Source organism: Vigna unguiculata, chromosome 8, assembly GCF_004118075.2.
Source record: "Vigna unguiculata cultivar IT97K-499-35 chromosome 8, ASM411807v1, whole genome shotgun sequence".
Taxonomy (NCBI): Eukaryota; Viridiplantae; Streptophyta; class Magnoliopsida; order Fabales; family Fabaceae; genus Vigna; species Vigna unguiculata.
In genome coordinates, this window is record NC_040286.1 from 537,241 (window position 1) to 552,737 (window position 15,497).

The following is a 15,497-nucleotide window of genomic DNA, read 5'->3' on the forward strand; positions in this document are numbered from 1 at the left end:
ATCATTTTTTAATAAAAATACTAAATCAATAAAAAATATTATTATTTTAAGATAAGGATGAATGTAAGAACAAAAAAGAAATAACAGATATGTATATCTTATAAAAAGTCATACATTATTCGTACTGATGCTAATATTTAATCAAATAAACCATTATTTATTAATATCGAGACAGAAAAAACAATAAATCTCTATATATTCCTAATTATATTATAAAATAATTACTTTTATGTGAAAAAAAAAGAGAACAAAGTTGGATGAAACATTACTTCATTATTTTTGGATCTAGACACACCAATAAGTTGCCAATATGACTTAAGACAAATTGTTTTATAAAAAAAATCCAGAAAATTATAAAGAAAAAATAAATTAGTTTTTTAAAGGTAAAATTAATTTATGGACTAAATAAAAACTTAAAATTTAGAGGGTAATTATATGAAAAAAGAATTTTTTTATATTCAATCTCTATCCCAGGATGACAATCTAACTAAATGGGAGAGTCATGTAAAAAAAATTATTATAATTTACACTTCTTAATAAAGAAAACAAGTTAATATTACTTTTGTATGTATAAATGTCCTCTGTTCAAATAATTTTATTTTATCATCCAAACAAAATTAATTACATATTATTTTTGAAATATCATTCTCTAAATTGTGATTGGTATTAGTACGTGAATATCAATAGACAAAAAAGTACCGATGAAAAGACGAAATGATCATTTTTTTTTAACCTAAAGTCTAACAAAATCTGAAATGGACATTATTTTGATCTTCATAGACAAATACATTACATAACCACAGTCTTTTCTTTTAAAATGCAGTATAATTAAAAAATTATTAATCATTTTAGAAGTATTATCTGAGACAAAATTAATTTTAATCTAATTAAAATTATCAGATAAATTTAAACTAATTTAAAAAATATGTCCAATGCATGTTTAAATGAAAATCCCGAGTATTTTTACTCCTCTTGCTGTAAGGTTAGACTCAAATTTGGACTATCATAAAAATCAATTTTAGCTTTAATTAACAACACTGATCCCCGAAAGTTCGAAGGAAACTCGAGAAAGACGGTCATCTTCAAACTACAGTAGTGAAAAATGATCTAAATTACATGGAACAACAATGTGATAACCTCTCAAAAACTCGAAAATATCACAATGCTGATCAAACCAAATGGAGATTTTCTAAGACAGATACATCTTTTCAATAATTTTCCTATGGACATGTCAGCATCACATTCCTTAATACTCTTGTGTAATTGTACTGCCACTTTTCACATATCAGAGACGGACCAAAGATAAGCTTCTCTATCTCTAGCTTGTCTCTCATTTGTTCTCTTAAACATATCCTTCTCGAACCCTGAAAATGATATAAGTCAATCATTTATGGCTATTTACATCAGAAAAGGGAAGGAAAAATCAAACTACAAAAAGTACAGGGAATATGAACCAACCATTACTGCGATCAACACCATCCCAATGTCGTCCGGGTCTTATTCCATACCGATTTGGTGCGGCGTCTAAACCTCTTTTTAACCAGCTGTGATTTGGAATATCCTGTGGGACTACAAAACCTGATTCTTTCATCTTCTCATTCTCCCCCAAGTTTGGAAGAACAGGCTCTGGATATTTTTTCTGCAAATGGCAATTGGCACAAAAACATGTAAGTACTGGTGAAACTCCATCTCACGCACCAAGCAACATGAAATGTTTTGCATTACCTTTACTAGATGTGCCATGGGATCACCCCACCTTAATCTCTCCTTAAACATTTTGTCTAGTTCAGGATCATCTCTGTAAGAAACAAATGCAAATACAACATAAGAGACACGGAGACAATAAGGAAAAAGGAACCTTAATCGATGACATCAGCTCACACAGTTAAACATCAGCATTGCATCTCAATGACAGTCCAGAACTTGCTCTCGATGGGATTTTAACTAACAAATAATTTATAAATAAATTTCCAAGCTGGTACATGGTAAACTAAGTAATTATAAACAGCACTGATTACCCCCTAAAAAAATGAAACTATGTTGAACATGTGTAAAAAGGACCATCTCATGATAATCCAGAAATGATGCAGGAATTACTTCCAAATATATACAATGATGGACCAAAAGTAAAACTTTTATCTTCTGGATCCTAAAGTAAAATATGTATTGAAGAAGATGGATAATGACAAAGCTATTGGGCTCGATATTATAATCACTGAGGTATTAAAGAGTCTAGGAGAGAGAGACACGAGTTGGCTCACAAAATTCTTTAACAAGATTACCAGGTTTAAGAAAATTTGAAACGAGTAGAGAAGTATTAAAATCCCTATTTATTACAAAGGAGATATATAACTTGCACAGATAAGGGGATTAATCTCATTGGGTATTAACACAAGCTAGGAGAAGTTTATTCGAGCCAACAATTGCTTGTTATGTTGCATTCATTTTAATAGCTGAATCAAGAATAATTTGATTCAAAATATGAAAGTTTTACTTGACGTGTCAAATTATTTATTCCATTATCCATATCAGCCTTAATCTAAGACTTATCAGATCTTAACATCCTTTTAGAAAGAAAAGCTTCAATAATTCACAGATAGTTTTCATAGAGAATCCAAGCATATCAATATTAAACATGTACTTGTTACGTGGGATGAGTGTGTTAGTGCTTCATGAGTTTGGAATTTTAGTTTTGCAAATATATTCATGTTTCATGAATTTTTTATGCATATTTATGTGTAATGTACACCTTATATCATTATAATTTTAAGAATAATTGTCACCAACTCAATGTATCCCTTTTATACATGGTATTTTTTATACCCCATATTATGTTTGTGCATCATAGGTTGCTATGATAAAAAATATAGAACAATCTAGAAACCATGTTTCTAAGTACTTTATATATATACCTGGTCCGTGCAAAAGGCTTCTCCTTTTCAAGTTCTAGTTCCTTCAGCCTAGCCTCAGCTTCACGCTTTTGAGCTAAGCCTTTGCCCCATTCTATTTCTATCTCCTGAAAATCACAAAGATACCTAAAAATTCAGCTTAGCAGTTTTTATCGGAAACATGAATAACATAACTGTTCTGACATACAGTTGAGATTTTAGAGAACTTAGTGAGTCTCTTGCCGATCACTTCTGTATACATTGTATTCATATATAAAAGGTAGCATACAAAAAAAAAAGAAAAAAGAGAAAAAGAGATAGGGGTCCGCCTATAACCCTTCAACATAATACATCAAAAAATAGCTTTGTAAAAAGCTGAACAGATAAGAGAGATTATTTTAACACATTTTAGAAGTAACATTCATCTTCAATCATAGGGACCAAATGACAACAAATATGACATGGTTTCTTGTCCTTTTGATGTAATTGTAATAGTAGTAGATATAATATCCTTATAAATCTAGAAACAATACAACAATGCTACAAAAATAACGCAGAGTACCAAATACCTTGGGTTTTTCTTCTACTTTCTGTTTTGATTTCAAGTATTCCTCCTTTGAAATGCGTACTCCTGCAAAATTCAGCATCATTCAAAATTTCTTTGCACACAAAGACAACAAATCAAATACATTGAACAGAAACATCAACAAACAACTGACTAAAATTCTGACCTCTTATTTTATCACGATATACAGGTTCAGCACCCCGTCCACTTATGGAAGGGTCCATCTGGTTAAATCTGCGCAAAACATAGTTATCAATGCCATGAAGCAATGTGAAGCAACTGACACCAAAACTTGCATAGAAAGACAGGGAATGACGAGCATTTACACTTGTATAAATGAAAGAAGGGTTTCAATTTCAAGAAAGGGGAATTGCAAGATTAACCCCGTCCCCCCTCTCCAAAACAAACCTTATACAATGAAAAAAAAAAAGGTTACAAATGGGACTTTTTTTTACTGCTTTTATGAATGACATCTGCAACTTTTGTGAGTTTAAATGTTTTTTGGTATGAGGAAACATGACATAATCAGGAAAAAATTATGGCCCAGAAATGCCACTCAGCCACAATAGATAATAACTATAGCATAACAGAAAGCATTTTTAGTCAGAATAAGGTTTACCAGGCATGTTAGTGACATAATAATAGTCCTGGGCTTCTTTGTAATATAGCTTAAGATTTTGGAAGAATTGGTCTTAGAAATGAAATATTTTATTAGTGACCTATATCTTGATAACTGAATTTTAATATTGATTGTTAAAAAGGCAAAAAATACATTAACACATACTAAAATTAATAGTAACAAACAGCTAACAGAAAAAGGAAACGAGCATTTCACTTAAATTTTGTAAATAAATAGAATAACAAAAAGATCACATGCTTGCTGCATTTAGTTTAAGTGTTTAACTAAACCCTAAAACTAACAGACTAGAAAAAATTGATTGTGTATGCTGTTTCATGAGACTGATAACTTCTCCCAAGTCACATAAGAAAAACTCCTATTCAAGTGTAGCTATAGTCAATAAGAAATAAACAGCCCGTGTTTCTGATCATGGTGGTAACACTTCTGCGAAAGCCAAGTAGAACTATCTCAGTATTCCATACTTCCATAACCACACAAAAAACAAGCTTAGTACTACAACACCATGGCATTAAGCAAGGATAATAACAAATATCTATCAAGTAAACATTAACATGTGATTGGAAAACATTATAAAACAACTGAACAATTACCTCAACATATCATCCCTCTTCTTTTTCTCGATCTCGTCACTGATATCCTTACCAGAAATTAGACCTGTTTTACTAGCTGGATTTGATGATTCCTGAGTATTTCTCCTTGGTGGAGCTAGTTCAAGATCCAAAGATGAATGTGAACCAACTTTAACTGAAATACTAGATGAACCCTGTCTTCCAACATTCTTCTGAATTTTCCTTGGGGGTGAAAGGTCTGACACTTCAGATCCATGTAAAGCATCTTGAGAAGGAGAATCATGACGACTGCGTCGAGGAGGAGATAGATCTTGAGGTGAATGGCGCTGAGAATCAGAAAAACCAGGTCTTGCAACATTCTTCTTGATTTTCCTCGGAGGTGAAAGGTCGAGTGCCACAGATCCACGCAAAACATCTTGAGAGGGAGAATCATGACGACTTTGTCTAGGTGGAGAGATATCTTGCAAATCAGAACTCTCAAAACCACGATGGCCTCGTCGAGGTGGAGAGAAATCTTCAGTTGAACATCCACGAGAAATATCAGGCAGACCAGTTCTTGCAGCATTCTTCAGAATTTTCCTTGGAGGTGAAAGGTCCGATGCCACAGATCCATGCAAAGCATCTTGAGGGGGAGAATCATGACCTCGTCGGGGGGGAGAGATGTCTTGCAAACTAGAAGTCCTATAATCAGGTGATGGGGTGTCATTGCGTTTTGACCATTGACCAGGTGATAAATCAACACCTTTTCTTTTACGGGGAGGAGACACGTCATTGTTTGAGTCAAGTGAATTTTCAGGTTTAGAGGAAAGCGAAACCCAACCACTTCCATCTTCAGATATAGCATTATATGGACGTCTGGCCCTCAGCTGCTCAAGCCTCTTCATACGCTTCACATCAATGTCTTCATCAACTAGTGGTTTCTCTTCGTCTACATAAACCAATAAAATATGGCTATATGAGATAATAGTATACACAAAAATTACTAATGGTAAATTCATGGTAAATTCTCTTATATGAGTGAACAGTTATGTTTGTATTACACACCAGATGAGTTATCATTGTTTTCTTCTGCAAGTTCAACGGGTTTCTGCCACATGGGATCTTCATCCACGACTAATAAGCCAGTGGTTTGTGGTTGACTTCTCTTCTTCTGCTTCTTCTTTTTCTTCTTCTCTACTTCTGTGTTACTTTCATACCTTTTCAAATAATCCTTCAATGAATTGGACCCCATTTTTAAGACAACAATGTCCACAGTTCAGGCTCTATAGTTACCTACCATAATGTAATGTTCTATTAGATGATGCTTCAAATACTTTCAGTATGAAATAGCAAAACTCAAACTCTAATATATATATATATATATATATATATATATATATATATATATATATATATAACATCCAATCAACTCATGAATGACTTCAAGCTAAGATTTAAAAACCACTTTCTACCATCGGAAGAGTATAAACATCACATTGTCACAACAAAGCAAGGTGTGAGATATCCACTTAAAGCTAATAAAGATAACATCAAGACAAAACTGAAGGTCTGGTTATTTGAAAATACGATGCAGGACTGAATAAGAGCTAGGATTCAACAGGCTAAGCTAAAGAGTCTAGTTAGTCAGTGAAATGCAGAAGTTGGTGAATTAAAGGCATGAATGAGAAATAGAGAATATTTATTAGAATCTTATGAATCACGGTTCAATCCTGCAACTTGGCTACCTAAATAATCATATTGTTGGAATACAGTGCAGAGGAACCAAACTTTGTGCAACAAACCTAATTCCTTACTTGAAATTGCAGTTCCCCTTCTTCCCAGTGCAGCAACCACACCCTCGCCAGTCCACGACCCAAATCGCAAATGCAGTTACCCTTCTTCCCGGTGCACGAACAAAACCCTAGCCAATGCACGAGACAAATCGCAAATCCAGTGCACGAACCCTAAATCCAATTCCTTTGGAGAAAATGAATTCCCCTTCTCCCCAACACTACTCTTTGGAATAACTTCTTACGAAATCCCACCTTCCCGCTCTCTGTTTTGCAGTCTAAAAAGAAAACCACAAAGCCCTCCAAAATTCAAGCAACACAAATAATAAGAGAATCTTATAAAAAATTGTTAGAGTTTGACCCGAAATCGCACAATCGCGTGCGACCCACACACTGATTCGGACAACAAGAACAGCAGCAGTATCATCATCATCGACTTCTTCGTTTCACTCCTATTTCTCTCCCCGGTCCACGTTCGCGATTATATATATAGAGAGAGAGAAAATTGACGCCACTTAGAGAGAGAAAGCAATGGTGGATGCACGCTGAGGCATTTTTACGCGGAGGGAAAACCGAAAGATTCTCTTATTATCTGTGTTGCTTGAATTTTGGAGGGCTTTGTGGTTTTCTTTTTAGACTGCAAAACAGAGAGCGGGAAGGTGGGATTTCGTAAGAAGTTATTCCAAAGAGTAGTGTTGGGGAGAAGGGGAATTCATTTTCTCCAAAGGAATTGGATTTAGGGTTCGTGCACTGGATTTGCGATTTGTCTCGTGCATTGGCTAGGGTTTTGTTCGTGCACCGGGAAGAAGGGTAACTGCATTTGCGATTTGGGTCGTGGACTGGCGAGGGTGTGGTTGCTGCACTGGGAAGAAGGGGAACTGCAATTTCAAGTAAGGAATTAGGTTTGTTGCACAAAGTTTGGTTCCTCTGCACTGTATTCCAACAATATGATTATTTAGGTAGCCAAGTTGCAGGATTGAACCGTGATTCATAAGATTCTAATAAATATTCTCTATTTCTCATTCATGCCTTTAATTCACCAACTTCTGCATTTCACTGACTAACTAGACTCTTTAGCTTAGCCTGTTGAATCCTAGCTCTTATTCAGTCCTGCATCGTATTTTCAAATAACCAGACCTTCAGTTTTGTCTTGATGTTATCTTTATTAGCTTTAAGTGGATATCTCACACCTTGCTTTGTTGTGACAATGTGATGTTTATACTCTTCCGATGGTAGAAAGTGGTTTTTAAATCTTAGCTTGAAGTCATTCATGAGTTGATTGGATGTTATATATATATATATATATATATATATATATATATATATATATATAGGGATGTCAAAACGGGCCAGCCCGGCCCGTTTTGACCCGGCCCGATTTTGGCCCGATTTATACGGGCCGGGCCGGGCTGGCCCGCAAGGGTGAAACGGGTTATACTTTTGAACCCGACCCGCAAGCTGGCGGGCTAGCCCGCGGGCTTTTTTCCATATGTTACATTTTTAGTCCAAAATCAGATTTCAACAAAATTATTGCAACAAAAACAACCCTGCAGTATATAATATAACTGATCACAAAACAAACAACCCTACAATATATATAAATGACATTTTGCTCTCTGCAAGTCATCAAGACACTGTTGCAACATCAATAACAAGTCTGAATTAGAGTACTTTAGGCATGGAGCATTACCAAAGTGCAAACAGTTACATAAAAAAAAAACAGAAGCATTAATTATGGATGAGAGGTTGTATAATTTGTTTGGCAACATGTGCTGCAGAAGCATCTAAACCCTCCAAATCAATAGGAGCATCTTCTGAAATCTCCCCATCATCAAACCCCGGTAGAGATGCCTCAAACAAATTAGAGTTCAGAACAGTTAAAAAGGAGGTGGCATTATAGTTCTACATCAAATATACTGCAGTGTATAAGCAAATTTCAGTTTAAGTTAATGCCAAACAACTAAATCCCAGCTTTGCAAACACGGCACATACAACTTTGCAACTTGGTACTTTCTATCATATAATTCAATCATTAATGAAGAACATATTTTTGTCTCAAGGATGATAGAACAATATGAAACAGTGGCAGTATTTATTTGATCACAGTGCAACGATGAAATACATGTTCTCCACATATCTCCAACATGATTACAGATAAACAGACAAACAAAGAAAACAACCACAACTATCGGCCTATCACACAGTCAGATAAAAAATAGTAACACTAGAAAAACAAGAAAAAAAGAAATGAACATCACCACCACACCAAAACGGCAGCAACTACGAAATTGAAATTGGGGGAAAATTTAACCAACAACAGCACAACAATTATGATTCACAGAATGGGTCCAATCCAAACAAGGACAAATCGCAGCAACAACAACCACACATACACCATAACTTCCAATTACAGGAAACCAATTTCAGGGTTACGAAAATCATAAATTTAGGTTACAAATTGAAAGAAAAGGGAACCAGAACGCAAATTACAAACAAACCTGTGTTCGTGGTGGTCGTGGCGGTCGAAATCGTTCGTCAATCGCAGTCCGATGGTGGCGCTGCTGCCCCTGCCAGCGACGTGGTGGATGTCACGGTGGAGGAGAAAGGAGACGCCGTGAATGGCCTGCACTCTGCCTTCGTGTTTCTTGGCCAGCGACGTGGGTGGAGGAGAAACGAGGGTGCTCTCTTCTGATTTCCCAAAACGCGGGTGGTGGAGGACGAGGAGAAGAGAGTGTGAGAGGAATGAAGGAATAAGTCTGGCAGTGGGTTTTGGAATTTGGATGAAAGTGACAACGACAATAATGGAGTTTGCCGCCACTACTTGTCTCAGTGAAACTAGGTTTTTGTTAACAATGAAATTGGGTTTGATTGGGCTTGCCCAAACACAATGCATCCACTTCAGAATTCGTTGCACCCCATCATTGTTAAGTGCACACCATATTGATATCAAAAAGGCTAAAATATCCTTTCTTAGTGTACAACACTCCTGCTGCCTCCGCCGCAGTGAAAAGAAGAAGACAGAGAGATCTCTGTAGAGAAAGAAGAGAAAACCATAATACTATGCAAAAATAAATAAAAGAACTTATTCTAGATTTTTTTTTGAAAACGAAATTCTTAAAATCTCAATCGAGAAATCTTATTTCAAAAATTCCCATTCCAAAAATTTCAGAAGATTTAGAAATTTTTTATTACAAATAATTCAGAAGTACTTTTACAAAAAGTAAAATGATGATTTTAAAAAGGAAAATGATATTTTAACCCACTTTTTTTGACCCATTTTTAACCCACCACTTCAATCACCATTAGATCATCTTTTTTTATTCTTTTTGGTGATGTGATGTATGATCTAATGGTAATTGAAGTGGTGGGTTAAAAGTTGGTCAAAAAAAGTAGGTTAAAGTATCATTGTCCTTTTAAAAATTAAAAAATACACAAAAAAACTATGAGAATATCATATTATCGTCGGAGACTAGGGACATAAAAATAATTGCATTTTAGATAAATAGAATAGAAAAAAAAAACATACTTTAGATAATTTGTTTTATATCATCCTATATAAAATTAAATTGTTAATTTTAAATTAGATCAAATATGATTTGATCCTCTAAAATTAAAATTTTGATAATTTACTTTTAATTTCTTGAAAAATATTTTTTTTTCTGCAAAGTTAAAATATGCTAAATTTTTTTTCCTGCATATTTATTTTAAATATTTGCACGTAGGTGTTGAATCAAAATTAATTTCAATGCATTATTTTTGTAAAAATAAAAATATATTAAAAATTCTGGAGAGCGCAAAAGTACATTACCAATTTTAGAGAAATAAATTGTCTTCGTCTTTTTTAATTAAAAAATGTTATTACAGAGTAATTTAATCTATTATAAAAACATTTGTATATATTCGTATATATCCTAGATGCATTACTTTTTTTATATGCATAAAATATTATTATATTTAATTATAATAATTATGGGCCAAATGCTCTCAAACTAGGAAGAAATATTAATTTTTATTTTATTTTTCTATTTTATAAACTATAGAATGCTAATTCTTATATACAATGGGGAACAATGTTGGAACTAAAGGGGTATGGTCTCCATTTTTTCTTTTACATTTATATAATTTAATATATGATTTTAAATATTTTCTTTTAAATTTAATATTTTAATAAATATTTATACATTTATATATATATAAGAAAAAGTTTTCTTTTTCGTATTTATTTTTCAATTTCATCTTTTAAACACTTTTTAAATAAAAATAATTCTTTTATTAATATTATCTTTTAAATGATTATTTGTTTAATTTAATCATTTTTTATTTTTTAAAATTGAACCATTATAAATGAAAATTAATTATACTAAAATTATAAAAAGTTATTTATATCTAATTTTATAATAATAATAATAATAATTTTATTATTTTTTATTATCATAAAAAAATTAAATACTATGTTTTGAGTAGTTTATCTAAAAATTTTAGGATTATTCTTTTGGTTCTTAAGTTGGTCATCTAGTTTTTTTTAATTTCAATTTTGGTCCGAATTTTAAAAATTTATGTAATTTTGTCCTTTTTCGTTAAATTTATTAAATCAAATCAAGAATTTTTCATCAAAATTGAAGTTGTGAATGATTTGCTTTGTTGGTGTAATTGGCATAATCCTAGTATCAATTTTGATGAAAAAATTTTGTTCCGCTTCAAGAAATTTAACAAAAAAGATAAAAATGCATTAATTTTTATAAAATCGAGACTAAATTGAAACTAAAAAACACTAGATGACCAAAGTGATATTTTTAGACAAAAAAATGGATCAAAGAATAATTTAACCAAAATTAAACACTCCACCCACCTCCTGCTGCTACACTGCACGTGTTTTTTTTTTATTCATTAACTTATACGGCCCGCGGGCTGGCCCGTTTTGGCCCGTGGGCTGGCCCGACGGGCCAGCGGGCTTGACGGGTCGGGCTGTCATGGGTTGGCGGGCTGAAATTCTTGGCCTGGCCCATGCTTTTTCAGTCGGACTGGCGGGCCAGCCCGTCGGGCCTGGCCCATTTTGCCATCCCTATATATATATATATATATATATATATATATATATATATATATATATATATATATATATATATATATATATATATATTAGAGTTTGAGTTTTGTTATTTCATACTGAAAGTATTTGAAGCATCATCTAATAGAACATTACATTATGGTAGGTAACTATAGAGGCTGAACTGTGGACATTGTTGTCTTAAAAATGGGGTCCAATTCATTGAAGGATTATTTGAAAAGGTATGAAAGTAACACAGAAGTAGAGAAGAAGAAAAAGAAGAAGCAGAAGAAGAGAAGTCAACCACAAACCACTAGGGGTGTCAAAACGGGCCAGCCCGACCCATTTTGACCCGGCCCGATTTTGGCCCGTATTAAACGGGCCGGGCCGGGCTGGCCCGACATGGTAAAACGGGCTACTTTTTTGGGCCCGGCCCGCGGGCTGGCGAGCTGGCGGGCTGGCGGGCTGGCCCGCCAGTTTTTTCTGATCTGTATACTTTTTGGCCCAATCAGTCAGATTTTAATTTTGAATTTTTTCACATCTGTACAACAACAATGATCTATTATCACAACACAAAAACAGCCCTGGAATGCAATATATAATAACATAATTGATTCGGTTAAGAAAGAGTAGTAGCTTGGAAGGTGTTGAATGAAGAAGAGAATGCTCATTGTATTTGCTTCATGTTTATGAACTGGTCTTTCGTTTGACCTATGATATGATATTTAGAGAATAGAAATCAAAGTGTTACAGATGCAACACTCTTCTAAGTTTGAGAGTTCTGATTTGCAAGATATCTCTCCACCTAGACGAAGTCGTCATGATTCTCCCTCTCAAGATGTTTTGCGTGGATCTGTGGCACTCGACCTTTCACCTCCGAGGAAAATCAAGAAGAATGTTGCAAGACCTGGTTTTTCTGATTCTCAGCGCCATTCACCTCAAGATCTATCTCCTCCTCGACGCAGTCGTCATGATTCTCCTTCTCAAGATGCTTTACATGGATCTGAAGTGTCAGACCTTTCACCCCCAAGGAAAATTCAGAAGAATGTTGGAAGACAGGGTTCATCTAGTATTTCAGTTAAAGTTGGTTCACATTCATCTTTGGATCTTGAACTAGCTCCACCAAGGAGAAATACTCAGGAATCATCAAATCCAGCTAGTAAAACAGGTCTAATTTCTGGTAAGGATATCAGTGACGAGATCGAGAAAAAGAAGAGGGATGATATGTTGAGGTAATTGTTCAGTTGTTTTATAATGTTTTCCAATCACATATTAATGTTTACTTGATAGATATTTGTTATTATCCTTGCTTAATGCCATGGTGTTGTAGTACTAAGCTTGTTTTTTGTGTGGTTATGGAAGTATGGAATACTGAGATAGTTCTACTTGGCTTTCGCAGAAGTGTTACCACCATGATCAGAAACACGGGCTGTTTATTTCTTATTGACTATAGCTACACTTGAATAGGAGTTTTTCTTATGTGACTTGGGAGAAGTTATCAGTCTCATGAAACAGCATACACAATCAATTTTTTCTAGTCTGTTAGTTTTAGGGTTTAGTTAAACACTTAAACTAAATGCAGCAAGCATGTGATCTTTTTGTTATTCTATTTATTTACAAAATTTAAGTGAAATGCTCGTTTCCTTTTTCTGTTAGTTGTTTGTTACTATTAATTTTAGTATGTGTTAATGTATTTTTTGCCTTTTTAACAATCAATATTAAAATTCAGTTATCAAGATATAGGTCACTAATAAAATAATTCATTTCTAAGACCAATTCTTCCAAAATCTTAAGCTATATTACAAAGAAGCCCAGGACTATTATTATGTCACTAACATGCCTGGTAAACCTTATTCTGACTAAAAATGCTTTCTGTTATGCTATAGTTATTATCTATTGTGGCTGAGTGGCATTTCTGGGCCATAATTTTTTCCTGATTATGTCATGTTTCCTCATACTAAAAAACATTTAAACTCACAAAAGTTGCAGATGTCATTCATAAAAGCAGTAAAAAAAAGTCCCATTTATCACCTTTTTTTTTTCATTGTATAAGGTTTGTTTTGGAGAGGGGGGACGGGGTTAATCTTGCAATTCCCCTTTCTTGAAATTGAAACCCTTCTTTCATTTATACAAGTGTAAATGCTCGTCATTCCCTGTCTTTCTATGCAAGTTTTGGTGTTAGTTGCTTCACATTGCTTCATGGCATTGATAACTATGTTTTGCGCAGATTTAACCAGATGGACCCTTCCATAAGTGGACGGGGTGCTGAACCTGTATATCGTGATAAAATAAGAGGTCAGAATTTTAGTCAGTTGTTTGTTGATGTTTCTGTTCAATGTATTTGATTTGTTGTCTTTGTGTGCAAAGAAATTTTGAATGATGCTGAATTTTGCAGGAGTACGCATTTCAAAGGAGGAATACTTGAAATCAAAACAGAAAGTAGAAGAAAAACCCAAGGTATTTGGTACTCTGCGTTATTTTTGTAGCATTGTTGTATTGTTTCTAGATTTATAAGGATATTATATCTACTACTATTACAATTACATCAAAAGGACAAGAAACCATGTCATATTTGTTGTCATTTGGTCCCTATGATTGAAGATGAATGTTACTTCTAAAATGTGTTAAAATAATCTCTCTTATCTGTTCAGCTTTTTACAAAGCTATTTTTTGATGTATTATGTTGAAGGGTTATAGGCGGACCCCTATCTCTTTTTCTCTTTTTTCTTTTTTTTTGTATGCTACCTTTTATATATGAATACAATGTATACAGAAGTGATCGGCAAGAGACTCACTAAGTTCTCTAAAATCTCAACTGTATGTCAGAACAGTTATGTTATTCATGTTTCCGATAAAAACTGCTAAGCTGAATTTTTAGGTATCTTTGTGATTTTCAGGAGATAGAAATAGAATGGGGCAAAGGCTTAGCTCAAAAGCGTGAAGCTGAGGCTAGGCTGAAGGAACTAGAACTTGAAAAGGAGAAGCCTTTTGCACGAACCAGGTATATATATAAAGTACTTAGAAACATGGTTTCTAAATTGTTCTATATTTTTTATCATAGCAACCTATGATGCACAAACATAATATGGGGTATAAAAAATACCATGTATAAAAGGGATACATTGAGTTGGTGACAATTATTCTTAAAATTATAATGATATAAGGTGTACATTACACATAAATATGCATAAAAAATTCATGAAACATGAATATATTTGCAAAACTAAAATTCCAAACTCATGAAGCACTAACACACTCATCCCACGTAACAAGTACATGTTTAATATTGATATGCTTGGATTCTCTATGAAAACTATCTGTGAATTATTGAAGCTCTTCTTTCTAAAAGGATGTTAAGATCTGATAAGTCTTAGATTAAGGCTGATATGGATAATGGAATAAATAATTTGACACGTCAAGTAAAACTTTCATATTTTGAATCAAATTATTCTTGATTCAGCTATTAAAATGAATGCAACATAACAAGCAATTGTTGGCTCGAATAAACTTCTCCTAGCTTGTGTTAATACCCAATGAGATTAATCCCCTTATCTGTGCAAGTTATATATCTCCTTTGTAATAAATAGGGATTTTAATACTTCTCTACTCGTTTCAAATTTTCTTAAACCTGGTAATCTTGTTAAAGAATTTTGTGAGCCAACTCGTGTCTCTCTCTCCTAGACTCTTTAATACCTCAGTGATTATAATATCGAGCCCAATAGCTTTGTCATTATCCATCTTCTTCAATACATATTTTACTTTAGGATCCAGAAGATAAAAGTTTTACTTTTGGTCCATCATTGTATATATTTGGAAGTAATTCCTGCATCATTTCTGGATTATCATGAGATGGTCCTTTTTACACATGTTCAACATAGTTTCATTTTTTTAGGGGGTAATCAGTGTTGTTTATAATTACTTAGTTTACCATGTACCAGCTTGGAAATTTATTTATAAATTATTTGTTAGTTAAAATCCCATCGAGAGCAAGTTCTGGACTGTCATTGAGATGCAATGTT

The 15,497-nt window shown here is 33.6% G+C and overlaps 2 protein-coding genes and 1 long non-coding RNA gene across 3 annotated transcripts; 2 read left to right on the forward strand and 1 right to left on the reverse strand.

The window, feature by feature from the left end:
- Positions 1–986: 986 nt before the first annotated feature.
- On the reverse strand, positions 987–9,157 carry LOC114194111 (BUD13 homolog). The gene is made up of 9 exons (XM_028084172.1): positions 8,930–9,157; positions 5,707–5,934; positions 4,684–5,590; positions 3,620–3,687; positions 3,458–3,519; positions 2,913–3,016; positions 1,726–1,798; positions 1,459–1,639; positions 987–1,364 (listed from the first exon to the last, which is right to left on the reverse strand). Exons 2-9 carry the CDS (start codon positions 5,891–5,893, stop codon positions 1,279–1,281), a joined length of 1,668 nt encoding a protein of 555 aa, XP_027939973.1. The 5' UTR covers positions 5,894–5,934; positions 8,930–9,157; the 3' UTR covers positions 987–1,278.
- LOC114194116 lies at positions 6,891–11,734 on the forward strand. The gene is made up of 2 exons (XR_003606343.1): positions 6,891–7,321; positions 11,645–11,734. It is a non-coding gene; the product is annotated as an uncharacterized LOC114194116 (long non-coding RNA).
- A 497-nt stretch (positions 11,735–12,231) lies between these two features.
- LOC114194203 (BUD13 homolog) lies at positions 12,232–15,159 on the forward strand. Its single transcript, XM_028084311.1, has 5 exons — positions 12,232–12,710; positions 13,706–13,773; positions 13,874–13,935; positions 14,376–14,479; positions 15,066–15,159. Exons 1-5 carry the CDS (start codon positions 12,232–12,234, stop codon positions 15,157–15,159), a joined length of 807 nt encoding a protein of 268 aa, XP_027940112.1.
- Positions 15,160–15,497: the final 338 nt, after the last annotated feature.